The sequence below is a fragment of the Trypanosoma brucei genome, chromosome 9 (assembly GCF_000002445.2).
Source record: "Trypanosoma brucei brucei TREU927 chromosome 9, whole genome shotgun sequence".
Lineage (NCBI taxonomy): Eukaryota > Euglenozoa > Kinetoplastea > Trypanosomatida > Trypanosomatidae > Trypanosoma > Trypanosoma brucei.
The window spans coordinates 1,534,658-1,547,308 of record NC_007282.1 but is presented as its reverse complement, the minus strand read 5'-3'; the positions used below and the strand labels follow the sequence as shown (position 1 = coordinate 1,547,308).

The following is a 12,651-nucleotide window of genomic DNA, read 5'->3' as shown; positions in this document are numbered from 1 at the left end:
CTTGGTCCTATTTTTCCAGAACGTGTGTGTGTAGGCGCACTACGCCGCTGAACTCCATGTTCATACCGAAAGATGGGAGCACACACACACATCGTAGACAAAAGTTGTGGAAAATATATTTGTGTGTGTGTGTATGTGTGTGGTCCGTTGCTGTTGCTGGAGCGTCGTGTTGAACACCACGCGTAAACAAATAAAAAGAACGTTTCCCGTTAGGTCAAACAATGGTTTGCCGGGACATCTGCAGTGCAGAAAACACAAAAATGTGAACGAGAATCCAACCCCATATATCGTCATTTCTGCTCAACATCGTTATCTGCACTTTTAGACGCTTCTTGGAACTCTATTTTTCTTTCATGATCTCTTTGAACTCATTTCATTCCTTTGCAATAGGGTTTAGACTCGGTGAAGCGACAGTATCGATCGTTTTGTTATTTAAAATCAGGGATAGAAAGAGACGAGCAGAAAAGGGAGGAAGGAGAGGCGCCCTCCAAGGAGTAAGATAATAAATAACAAAAGGAAGTTAAGAAGCTAAAGCAAACGAACGACAACAAGGTCACGGTGCGTGGTGGTACAACCTAGGTGTAATATTGCGTCCTATCAGTGTTGTTTCTTGTTTATTTTTCGGTATTTTGGTTCCTTTTAAAGCATTTGAAAACGGGGTAGCTTAGGCTGCCGTAACGGATAAACTAAGAGCGAGGAGAAATGGTAATGAAAGCCAATTTCTGCTTCAAGATCGGTGAGGTGATATGCCCTATTCCCACAAACTATACATTTGGGAACGGCGAACTTGTCCTGGATGACGAACGCCGCGTAGCACTAGGCGAAGAATTTAACGCAACCATCATTAATAACTTCCTTATCGCCACGCAGGAGATAAATAAAGATGAGTTTGTGGTGGTCAACCCTTGTTTGGTGATATATGACGGCGCAAGGCTTCCTCAGGGCTCCGCTGCTTCTACTTTCAAAAACGCTAGAGAAGACGAGCAACAACGTTTATTTCCCTACGCAGATGAGAAGGTACGCCAACAGGCACTTGCGGACGGGTTCATCGCCACTTGTTGCCAAAAGAGTGTGGAAATCGTACGGAAGCCAGACTCTGGCTTTGCAACCCTAGCAACTTGCAGTCACGAAGCAGGAAGCATCGTATTCACTAGTACAGCGCTTCTTCTGCCGTTCCCTGCACAAGGTACAATTGAACTACCCGGTAAGAAGTACTTGCGACCCTCTTGTTGTGTGGAATTCGTCCGGCATTCTTGCCAACCAAACGTTCAACTTGAAATTAGTGGAACAACCATATCCGCTGTTGCTACGCGAGCTATTGAAAAAGAAGAACAACTCACACGCAATTTCCTGTGCACCGAGTGGGATATCGCGCATCCATTCTCCTGCGCCTGCAAGACTACTTCATGCTACGGTATTATCCGTGGATTTCGCCACCTTGGATCAGAGCAGCAAGCGCAACTATTGCCGAGTGTGTGTGCCGCCATCAAGGAGAGACACAGTGCGGTGGTTCCCCCAACTGCATCACTCGCTGGGCTGCAGAAGTCAACGGTGCTTACTTTGACCTCTGATGGTAAGATCGCCACCCAGCAGTTTGTCCCACCGGGCACGGTACTGTTGCAGGTAGACAGATTTGATATACGCCCGCACCGAGTCGTCATTGACAGCTTGTCCATTGCGCACAGCTGTGATGCCAATACAGTTCTTCTTGATGGCAGGCTTGTGTCGCTACGGATGCTTCAACCTGGGGACCAACTCTCTCTCAACCTCTCCACACTTCAATATGAGCTTCCTGCGCCTTTCGAATGCAAATGTGGTTCCCCGAAATGCTCAAATACCGTTCGAGGGTTTCGTGGGCTCAGTGATGAGGAAAAGAAGCAGCTCTTGCCTTTCACACAACAGCCCGTGTTTCTGGAGGCGCTGCAGAATGGCTGTCCCTGGAGCTCCAGTAATTCTCTGGCAGTGACACGGAGGCACCCAACAATGGGTGAAATAACTTATGCCGGCGACTTCATCCCCAAGGGTACACAGGTGTTTGATCTGCGAGGCGTGGTACTGCCCTTCGCAACCAAACACACAATTTTCGTTGGGGATGACGAGCATCTTTTTCTCACGGATCAGGCACGCTGCATCGCACATAGTTGTGAACCTAACCTGCGTGTTGTTATGGACAGGTCCACAAAGAGCGGATACTGCCTGTCGCTGCGTGATATTAAACTGGACGAGATGTTAACTTACGACTACCTCACTACTGAATGGGAGTTAGCATCCTCCTTCAGGTGCATCTGTGGTACTGCTAACTGCTATGGCCTTATCAGAGGTTTTCGGTATCTTGACGCAAGGGCCCAACTACGTTTGTGGCCGCACGCAGCAAGGGGAGTGAAGTCTATGTTTTCGCGCCAACGCCGTGGTGTGTTGGCATCCCTTGATGACTCGCTTATCTCTATTCACGAGACATCGGGGGAGCTTCGGTTAATGTGTGACACGACGTCTGGGGTTAAGCTCTTCAACGTCACAGACGTTCAGGTAATTGGTGATGAGGTTGCACTGGATGATATACGCGTCAAGCACTCGTGCTTTGCCAACGCTGTTTTGCTGGGGCGAAGTGTTGTTCTTCGCCGGGCTTCGCTGCGTGGTGAAGCTGTAACAATCAACATCAACCACCTTTGCTACACTACTACGTCATTTAAGTGCAACTGCAAAGGAGAACACTGCGTTGGAGAAGTGAGCGGCTTCAAAGGCCTCACTGACGAGATGAAGAATGCTGAGCTGATTTGTGCGAGCCCACATGTTCGAGAGGCCGCTGTTTTGGATGGTTTCCTCGTTAAAAGTTCTTCCCCACTTGTGGAAGTGAAGGCGGATGTGCAAATGGGGCAGTCGACATTCGCAAAGTCTGACATTAAAAAGGGAACCCGATTCTTTCGCGTGAATGGCCTTACCTTACCCTTTCCCACTATGCATACCATTCTTCTAAGCAACAGGCGGCATCTTCTTTTTGGTGGCGGAGCGCAGTGTCTTGCGCACAGCTGCGACCCAAACACACGCGTTCTTACAGACAACACTGCGAGGACAATCGAGTGCATTGCATTGCGAGATATTCGGAAAGGTGAGGTCATATCATTTAACTACCTCACGACGGAATGGGATATGCAGTACCCTTTCATGTGTGTCTGCGGATCGCAAAAATGTTACGGATGGATAGGGGGGTTTAAACACCTTGGCAATGACGCGCGTCAGAAGCTGTGGAACGTGACATCCACAGCAATCAAGTCCCTTGTGGCGGACACTCAAAGTAACCCAAAAGGTGCCTGGATACAGATTGCTTCCAAAAGGCTTATGGTATGCGACGAGGGGACGGTACATGTGGCAACCGAAATGGTGGCAGGGACAGTCGTCATCGAATACTCAGCAGTGGAAGTTTTAGACAACTTCGTTTACATTGATGGAGTTCGCCTCAAACACCACTGCTCTCCAACCGCGGCGCTCATTGAGAAGAGGGTCGTACTGCTACGTACTGTTTCTGCCGGTGATGAACTAAACGTTAACCTTAATTGCCTGAGCTACTCGCTTCCAGAAGAGATCGAGTGCAAGTGTTGCCGCTTTGCTCAGCCGCACAAGGTTCGAGGTTTCAAATGGTTGGATGAGCAAGATAAGGAGGCACTAATCGTTTTCGCGCAGCCGGACGTGCGCGCTGCTGCAATACGGGATGGTTTCACAAGTCGCTCTGACTCTCAGCTTATTGGACTCCGCAGCTGCACTGCCGGCTTGGAGGTTATTGCCAAAACTCGCGTTGCGGCCGGCACTCGCTTGCTCGCCACAAAGGGACGTTCTTTGCCATTCCCAACGCCTCTCACGTTGCAACTGGGGGAACGCAGACACCTCCTTCCCTCTGGCGGTGCGCAGTTCGTGTCCCACAGTTGCGATCCAAACACTTGTATACGCGTGGATGCTTTAAATGAGGCGATAGAGTTTGAAACCATAAGAGACATCGCCGTCGGGGAGGTCGTGACGGCGAACTTCGTGACGACAGAATGGGAGCTGCACAGCCCGTTCCAATGTAAGTGTAATAGTTCCAGCTGCTTGCACAATATTCGTGGGTTCAAATTCCTTTCAAGCGCGCAGCGGTCCATGCTTCAAAGGTACATTACGCCTGCAATGCGTCGACTGGCCGGCTTAACTGCGTCTGTAAGACTACCACCCGTCCTGGATGTCAATCAGTCAAGAATGTTATACGCGGTGAGCCCTGTCGCGCGCAAAACGGTGCTATTGGAGTGCACGAACATTGACATTCAACCAGTACAGGTTGCAGTTGGTGAAAATGGGTACATCATTCAACATAAGGAGGAAGGGAACACCGTGCTGGTGGAAGGCCGCTTCCTGGCGCTGCGCAGCATTGAAGCGGGTGAACTATTAACGGTTAATATGAATTACTTCGTATATGATATGAAACCACTATTTCCTCGAGCGTACTCTCAGCATTGCCTCGGATTCTGTCATATGGAAGAGGACACTAAGCAACAAAACCTTTACTTGTGTGAACCTCCCGTGCGGGCGCAGGCCATGCGCGATGGCTGGACTGTTAAGTCAACATCACCCCTAATTGAAATCCGTCAGAACGGAGACATGGGCCAGACGGCCTATGCAAGCACATTCATCAAGAAGGGGGTCGTCCTTTTTGATGTGTCTGGATTTGTTGTCCCGTTTCCCACAATGTACACCATTTGTGTGGGTGAGAGTAGGCACCTTCTCTTTGGTGAGGGTGCGGAGTGCATTGCTCACCACTGTGACCCGAATGTGCAAGTTGAGGTAAATGAACAGAAGACCAGACTTCGGTTTGTGACACTGAGGGAAATTTCGAAAGGGGAAATGGTTACATTCAACTATTGTACTACAGAGTGGGTAATGAACAGCCCTTTTGTTTGCCTGTGCGGTTCATCATATTGCGCGGGGACAATACGAGGCTTTTCAAGTCTTTGTGAGGCAGACCAGCAGCGACTCTGGCCAATCACTAGCTACGTTGTCAAGCGGCTGCTCGCTCGTGACGGTGAGTAACACGGGAGTTCGCCTGTGCCCGTTACTCCCAATTTTGTTATTCACACGCACTGTTGATAGTCACGCATTTCCGTTTGTCTCGTTATTAATTTAGGGTTTGGGGATCCCCTGCTTGTCTACCAAGCTGCTATATCTCTGTTTTTAGCTTTTCTTTTTTCAATTTGACCTTCTGTTGGCTCACGGCTGTGCTGCTGATGGAACCCCATTTCCCCGGTAACTAAGGTGTCACTTCCCTGATGGCAACGGCGACGCCCGTTAAGGAAAGAGGAAGGTGGCCGTTAGGATGGGAGGGGGGAAGTATTGATATAACTCATAAATGAATATTTTTAAAAGAGGAAAAATAATTGTAAATAAATGTAATTAACTACAAAATCAGCCACGTTAAAGGGCAATGATCTACGGACAAACTTAAGCGAAGAAAGGGGTTGTTGAGATGATTCTCTCTTTTAGTGTTATGGTTATGTTTACCTTTTCTAACATAATGAGCTGGTTATCGGTGAAATCCTTTTTTTAAATTATTTGTTGGTGCATCTTATTCCTTTGCTATTCGGCGTACCTTCAAGTTACTGTTTGATTTTTGTTTTGCAAATTTGGGCCGATACAGCGCCTCCAACTGACCAGGGACTTCACATTTCAGATACTCCTGGTGGAGTAAGTTTCTGCTTTCATTTGATCTTATATTTTCATATTCTCATATATATTCCGACGAGCTGTCATACGCCTAAACATAAATACGTAATGTGCGTCCGCCAGTATCTCTTTCTTTAACTTTGTTTTTTTTTTTACGATGGTAGAGCACCCAGCGGTGGTCTAACGAGAAAACTTGGGTGAGGAGTGAGGGGAATCTCCCACACCTTGTTAAATACTAAAGGACCCGCTGGAAGAAAGCAACTAAAACAGAAAAGGGACTGATTCTTTCATGGCTTCGCTCACACGACAACTGCGGTTCTACAAGAATGACACAACGAGACCCTTCACAAACCCGATGCGGCGCTGGTTGTATCACTACCTCTTTGGTGGTGCGATCATTGGTGGCGCAGTTTACGTCGGTGGGCGGTACCAACTTGCCGCATGGGAGGCAACACGTCACCCCGAGGGGGGAACTCGCTTGTGTTCTGTTGGAATGTTGGAGATGCTAATGCTTTTCCCCTTCAACTATATTTCGCACATCTGCGGAAGGATAAGTGAGAATGAATGTTTGCCGTCTTCTTTCCATCGTGCAGTTATTGCGGCAATCATTTGGTGGTACGGTATGGATGCGCCGCGGGGAAAAGAACGGGAATATAAAACACTGCAAGAATTCTTCGTTCGTAGGTGGGAAGATGGCGAGCGACGAGTTGCCACGTCACCTGTTGTTATGCCTTCCGATGGTGTTGTGCTCTCAGTCCAGGAGGATGTGGTAGACGATCAGTTGCTGCAGGTTAAGGGAGTAACATATAGCGTAAGACGGCTTTTCCATAGCCCGCTGGGAACCGTGGCAGAGGGGAATCGGCGGATTGCTGTTGCTTTACATCTGCGAACCCAAGATTATCATCATGTGGTAACGCCGTGTTTGTTTACTTGTAAGGAAGTCGTGTATATACCCGGTGCTTTACTACCGCACACACCGGCGGGATATCACTGGATTCCCTCTGTCCTTCCATTAAACGAGCGGGTGGTTCTCCTTGGAAGTTGGACTGACGAGCACAGTGCCAGTGGGAACATGGGGTTGGCCCTTGTGGGCGGCACACTAACTGGGCGTATCGTACTGCATTTGGATCAACGCATCAAAACAAATTTTTTAGCTCCCCCGGAATACGCTGTACACAGGTGTTATAGCAGGGCGGCCACATCAAAAAAAGGGGACCTCCTCTCTACCTTTTACTGGGGTTCCTCCGTCGTGCTGGTTTTGGACATTCCAAAAACTGCGTCAGTAGCGGTTAAACCAGGGGATATCGTTAAGGCGGGCGAGGCGTTGGTCACATACGGATTGTCGGAGAGTGGCAAGTAGGCAGTATGCACAAATGCACGTCTACACTTTGCCGTACTCTTACCATTCTTTAAATTTTTCTTTCATCGAAAGCTGATGGACTGGAATCAGGAGCAACATCGCCATTAATCTGTCTGGTACTCTTGCCTTTTCACTCAAAGAAATGCTTATCTTTCTCTCTTGCTTTACTTCTGTCCCTATCCCCAACATTTGTAGGGCCCTGTGCGTTCGCCGCGCTACTATTATGGCGAGCATTGGCCCAAAGTTATCGCGGCGGCAGAAACTACATGTCCATCTCAAGGCGGTGTTGCAGGCGCTTCCCATATCAATATTAATTGTTGCTGAGGGAAGGGACATGTACTATCGTGCGACGTGGGAAGTGACAGAGCTACCACCGGGTGCGTTCCGAACAGGTGATGTTATCGCAATCTGTAATCGGTGGTACACGCTGCCTACTTGGGGCCACAAACTGTACAGTGTTCTGTCGAAGGTTCTGCTGAAGTCTTCGTGGGATGATGTTGGGGTCATTTGGGTAAAGGAGGGAGTCCCCCATGTTTTCTTCAGTGATTTCACGGGAGCTCATGTGTTGAGCTTGGAAAAGTTTATCAAAGATCGAATGCCGCGTGGTATTGCGCTTAGGAGGCTCGTTGTAGCCGATGCGGATGCTGGACGCAAGCCCAATGCAGCGGTTGCATCTGTCTTCGCGGAGGAGGTTCAGAAACTCGAACCCCATCCGTGGTATTTGTTCTCAGCAAGTATGCGGTACAATCGGGAGCACAAACACTATGAATGTGTGGTGGATATGTGCCGCCAGAGGTGTAAGATCTACCAGATGATTAAAAGCGGTGCGTCAAACTCCGCCATAAATGGGCAAAAGGAAAAACTGAAGGAGATGGAGGTGATGAAGCAGCATTTGGCTACCTTCGTCGAACCTGATAAAACGTTCCGTTTGTTCAACGGGTCATTGGTTGCTTCATTCCTCGCGACTTTCGATTTGCTCGACAGAAGCATGCCGCCGCCGTCCCGCTATGTGCCTCAAGACTTTGCCCACGACTTGCCGTTCAAGTGCGTGGCAGCTTTAGAAGAACCAGTTGTATTTTTCAAGAACTGAAGGATGTGAGTGTCACATCCCATCCTCAGTTTGGTTCAGTCATGGAGCGCTTCAGTCTGGCTACATGACTTGGTGTGACGACAAGGCGTGCAGAGATAAAACAGCCGCAAGATCGACTGGCATGAGGAACAGAACAGGACGACCAAGCAACTAAAGGAACGCAGTATGCAAGCGGGATGTGTTGCCACCCCAAATACAATACAGTAGGCTCATTATTATTATTATTTTATTCATTCAGGTTGTTGTGAATAAACTATTCGACTCTTGGCTAAAACCGTATTGATGTAGCCATCGAGTGGTGCACATAAGGGCAAACAAAAAAAGGCCTCAGTGTGTATGTACGGCAATGAGGGGAAAAGAGAAACTCGACAACAGTTATTCGTGACAGTACGGACAGGCTCTCAAAATGAGCTAGACCCGCAGCTGCATTTATACAGGGTGCTTCTACACATCTGATTGCGTTGCTTGTGTCTTCCTTTTGATTGCCTAGACCATTGTCTTCAAGGAGAGGGTTGGAGGTAGCTTCCCTATTGGAAACAAGTAAAATCCATTGAGATCATTGGTCACGTGTTGGATGGCATTTGTTTTCCCTTTTCTCTTTGTTTTCTCTGCAACTTCGCACCATTAGTGCAGCGTTCGGTCGGTTAAGATATCTGTGGGCGTGTGGTTAAGACATGTGGGGTCCGTGTGAGAGCTGCACTCAATATCGCAGGAGGGGCACAGGTTATTTGTTACCGGGTGATGGTCCCGAAGGATTTTTATTTTGTGAGGGGGCGACTGGCGGGACGAAAAGGAAAACATAAGTAATACACGCGCGTAGGACCAGGGGGACGAAAGAGAAGAGTAAGCTCGGTGGCATTGCCATCACGCCCTCCCTATTCTTTGTAGCTCAGTTCGTTCATTCGTTCGTTTGCGTATAGCGTATTACTTCTTACACGGTTTTGGCACCACTAACTTGACCTGCACGCGACATTTGCTGTTTCTCACACGCACACACACACTGTCGGTCAATTTATTTTTTGAGACAGGAGGCTCAGCTGTCTTTCCCCTCTCCTTAATTTTAATTCCAGAGGGCTGTGCAAGGAGTCGAACACAATTATCGTGGGCACATACATACACCAAAGGATACACGAAAGCGTACAACGCATATAGTTGCTTGTGGGCTGCAGTTCATTATCAATGTCTCGGAAAGCCGGAGAAACAGCTATGCTTGAAGCGGCAGTAGTTAATGAGTGTCTGCATGGCGCCGTGGGGAGTGGTATTTTGGCGGCACTTCTTCTCGACGAAGAAGGTGTCCTGTTGTCCTCTGCATCAAGCAGCGAAGAATACTCGTACTCAAGGGAACGAACCATGATCATTGCTGCCATAGGAAACGTATGGCGTGCAAGCGCCCAAAATGACTTGGCAAAAAGCAAGATAACAAATGAATTAGAACCTGAAGCTTTGGAGCAAGTCTTGATCGATTTCGGTAGTAAGAAACTCTGCGCCATGTCGGTGGGTGGAAAAGCTATTCTGTGCCTGGTAGGCTATCAAGTGGAAATGGGTCTCCTCAAATTGAAAACGGCGGCGGTGCAGCGGAGGCTGGATGTGCACTTGCGCCCAGCACTCGTAGCATACAAGTGAGCAACGATTATTCATCTTCCCTTTTTTTCCCCCTTGTTCAACGGTGTCTTGAGGGATGTGACATGAAGACCAGGGGGATGGAAAACGGGATGGGTCGTCAGGAAGAGAAGCGAGATGTGATAAAAGCGAACGTACATATTAGTGGCAAAGGATGAGCATTGTAGAGGGGAGATGGTTTGCCTTTCCGTGGTGCAACTGGGTACTGATCTACTGTCACTCTTATACATACATATGCACAAACAAACACGCGCATAATACTTCATTTGTCTTTCTTTTATCTCCTCGTGTATGCGTTCCACCGTAATTGGTTGCGTGACTGGTTGCCATGTACTGGTAAATATACCACATGAACAAACACCAATGCTCTTGCGTTGTCAGCCGTCATGCGGAAATTGGTTCGAAGCTCCACAGTGCAAAGGGCGATGCCGGTGTTCTGCACTCCAATCCTCACCAGCAGGTGCACTGTATCGTCCAATGAACGGGTAACATACTTTGACTATTTGGATCGCATATGGAACTGCCACTGGTTCGGGGTGTCAGATGTGGGCATCGCACCTTCACAAGAACCTGCATTCATCACAAACATGTTCGTCAGTTTCCAGGAAGGGTTGAATTTAGGGGCCCCGGAGGCCATCCTTCTTCTTGGTGTCCTTTGCCGTGTCGCTACATTGGGCTTTTCGCTCTATGGTGAGCGCGCGTCGGAGCGGATGCGAAAAGCAATTTGTAAGTTGAAGACCCCTCATGAGGCGTACCAACGCGTGTACCACAGTGAAGGGGCCACATCCCTTGATATCCAGTTGGCAGCAACCGCACTGAAAGGTGAGCGACGCCGTGTGTTTGCGGAGGAAAAGACGTCAAATGCGCAGTGTCTGTCGTCAATACTCGGTTCCCCAATTGTATTATTTGGTATGTTTCAAGCGAAGTCGCTCTGCGAGAATCCGTACCTGGAGTTCGGTACCTCACCTTTTCTGTGGTGCACCTCGCTGACAATGCCTGATCCGTATGGTATTTTACCGCTGGCATTCTGCGGTTTAACTTTGGCCAACTTTGAGTTATCGATTAGTAAAGAACTGAAGACGGGGTGGATGTCAAACGTTGTATGGGGTGCCCGACTTGGGTGTCTTTGTGTTCTCCCGGTTGCGTTACAGTTCCGCTCTGGAGTTTGCCTATATTTTCTAGGTATGGGCTTGGTTGGATTGCTTCAGCCAATCCTTCTCCGTTCAAACAAATTCCGCAGCTTCTTCAACTTCCCAACTGAAGGGAAGGCAGACACTAACAAGTTCTCCTACACTGACGATGGTTTTTACACCCGCATGTCCGTCCAGTTCCCCTACGTAAGTCATCTTTTTGACAGTGTGGAGGAGGAAAACATATCTCGGCCGCCGCAGCCACCAGTCGCTCCAGTGTGGTTTGGGGGTGCACAAAGTGCCATGGGATACGGTAAAAAAAGGATTTCTTCCCCCGCTTCAGTGGCCTCGGAGAAAAGGGTGTCATTTGGAAAGGGGCTAAACTTTGCAGCACCGGGATGGAAGGCGCATCGTGCTGAATTTAGAGAGGAGGATCTCATTCCGGACAACAGCTGCTTTGGTGATAAAAGTTGTAAGAGCGGAAAGGATGGCGCACTGAAGGATACAGGGGGAACAAGGGTCCGCTCGTGAGGAATCAGTGTTTTGTGTGGTACGGGGTACGAGTGATAATCAGGTTAAACGCCTTTTCGAGAGGATGATTCTCCTATAGTGTTTTGATTGTTATTAAAAGAGGGCCGGTAAGCGCAGAGGCGGACACAACACGTGTCCTTTTAGCCTGTATCGAAGCGTAGTGAGCTACACACACCCGAATTAGACACTCGGAATGCGACGTATAACTTAAATGTTCTGATGCTTCAACAGTGAGAGAAGTGACCACGTCAATGCTTCCCCTTTCTCGGTGCTTCCTGTGGACACCTGTCCTTGAGTAACGTACGTGAATGTTTAGGACTTGTGTAGCTGCCTATGCTGGACATCAAGATAGAAAAGTATGACATTTTTGTTGAGAAGGTGAAGGTAGTGCAGCGGAGAATCGAACAACTAAACCAGTGGCCTTCAGTCGACTCGATGGTTAGGTACAAGGAAGCGCGGCTCTCACCACGTTATCTACTTGTTACCGCAGAGGAGCCCACTGACGGTATTCTAGAGCCCCTTGAACTTCCGATGGGGGAGGAAGATGCGTGTATGGTCATAATGGGACTGATGCGGGCGCTGCACGCCCTGCACATGCGTAAATTAGTCCATGGGCACCTCCGCCCTGAAGTGTTGCGCCGGCATAGTGCATCTGGGCGGATCGTTCTGCTACAGCAAGTTCTCACCATAGACTTGTTTGATCCTTCCAGTGATGTAGGGCAAGAAGTGTGGCGCTGCTGTGCACCGGAAATAATGCGGGCATCGCCGTTTGATTACAGCGCCGACATATGGGGTCTGGGGGCTGTTTTGCTGCAACTTGTTGCACCGGCAGGGAAGGTGTATGAAACAGAGGACCTGGTAGAGTTGGACATCATCTCACCGGAGGTGTCGTCGTTGAGCTCTTCCGTTGTGAGCTTTGTCATGCAGTGTCTGCAGGAAGACGCACACGCTCGACCGACAATAGCGGAACTCATAATGCATCCGTTACTTACTAACAGGGACGGACTTGACAAGAGTTGCACGGAGGAAGAAGAGGATGAGGAAGAAAGTGAACCAGAAGAGGAGAAAAAAGAGAATGATACTGCAGAAGAGGAGGAAGAGACGGAGGAGAGTGAGGAAGCCGATGAGGAACCGTAGTGCTCTTGGTTATTTCAATGTCGCCCAATGCCACTACTTACTTTACTACTGCGGGTTGGTGTGATATCGTATGGTGTGTTTCCTTCAACCACTCTAAAGAG

At 48.8% G+C, this 12,651-nt stretch overlaps 7 protein-coding genes across 7 annotated transcripts, besides 1 other annotated feature; all 7 read left to right on the top strand.

Annotated features, from left to right (window-relative positions):
• Positions 1–56: 56 nt before the first annotated feature.
• Tb09.v1.0620 (hypothetical protein, unlikely) lies at positions 57–173 on the top strand (the record flags this gene model as incomplete). The annotated part of the gene is made up of 1 exon (XM_822214.1): positions 57–173. One exon carries the CDS (start codon positions 57–59, stop codon positions 171–173), a length of 117 nt encoding a protein of 38 aa, XP_827307.1.
• A 529-nt stretch (positions 174–702) lies between these two features.
• On the top strand, positions 703–5,052 carry Tb09.211.1620 (hypothetical protein, conserved; the record flags this gene model as incomplete). The annotated part of the gene is made up of 1 exon (XM_822213.1): positions 703–5,052. The coding sequence occupies one exon, from the start codon at positions 703–705 to the stop codon at positions 5,050–5,052; it is 4,350 nt and encodes a 1,449-aa protein (XP_827306.1).
• Positions 5,053–5,971: 919 nt separating this feature from the next.
• On the top strand, positions 5,972–7,042 carry Tb09.211.1610 (phosphatidylserine decarboxylase, putative; the record flags this gene model as incomplete). Its single annotated transcript, XM_822212.1, has 1 exon — positions 5,972–7,042. The coding sequence occupies one exon, from the start codon at positions 5,972–5,974 to the stop codon at positions 7,040–7,042; it is 1,071 nt and encodes a 356-aa protein (XP_827305.1).
• A 142-nt stretch (positions 7,043–7,184) lies between these two features.
• Tb09.211.1600 (hypothetical protein, conserved) lies at positions 7,185–8,132 on the top strand (the record flags this gene model as incomplete). Its single annotated transcript, XM_822211.1, has 1 exon — positions 7,185–8,132. One exon carries the CDS (start codon positions 7,185–7,187, stop codon positions 8,130–8,132), a length of 948 nt encoding a protein of 315 aa, XP_827304.1.
• A 1,179-nt stretch (positions 8,133–9,311) lies between these two features.
• Tb09.211.1590 (hypothetical protein, conserved) lies at positions 9,312–9,755 on the top strand (the record flags this gene model as incomplete). Its single annotated transcript, XM_822210.1, has 1 exon — positions 9,312–9,755. The coding sequence occupies one exon, from the start codon at positions 9,312–9,314 to the stop codon at positions 9,753–9,755; it is 444 nt and encodes a 147-aa protein (XP_827303.1).
• Positions 9,756–10,138: 383 nt separating this feature from the next.
• Tb09.211.1580 (hypothetical protein, conserved) lies at positions 10,139–11,413 on the top strand (the record flags this gene model as incomplete). The annotated part of the gene is made up of 1 exon (XM_822209.1): positions 10,139–11,413. The coding sequence occupies one exon, from the start codon at positions 10,139–10,141 to the stop codon at positions 11,411–11,413; it is 1,275 nt and encodes a 424-aa protein (XP_827302.1).
• Positions 11,414–11,746: 333 nt separating this feature from the next.
• Tb09.211.1570 (protein kinase, putative) lies at positions 11,747–12,550 on the top strand (the record flags this gene model as incomplete). Its single annotated transcript, XM_822208.1, has 1 exon — positions 11,747–12,550. One exon carries the CDS (start codon positions 11,747–11,749, stop codon positions 12,548–12,550), a length of 804 nt encoding a protein of 267 aa, XP_827301.1.
• Positions 12,436–12,543: a sequence feature (CT-rich).
• Positions 12,551–12,651: the final 101 nt, after the last annotated feature.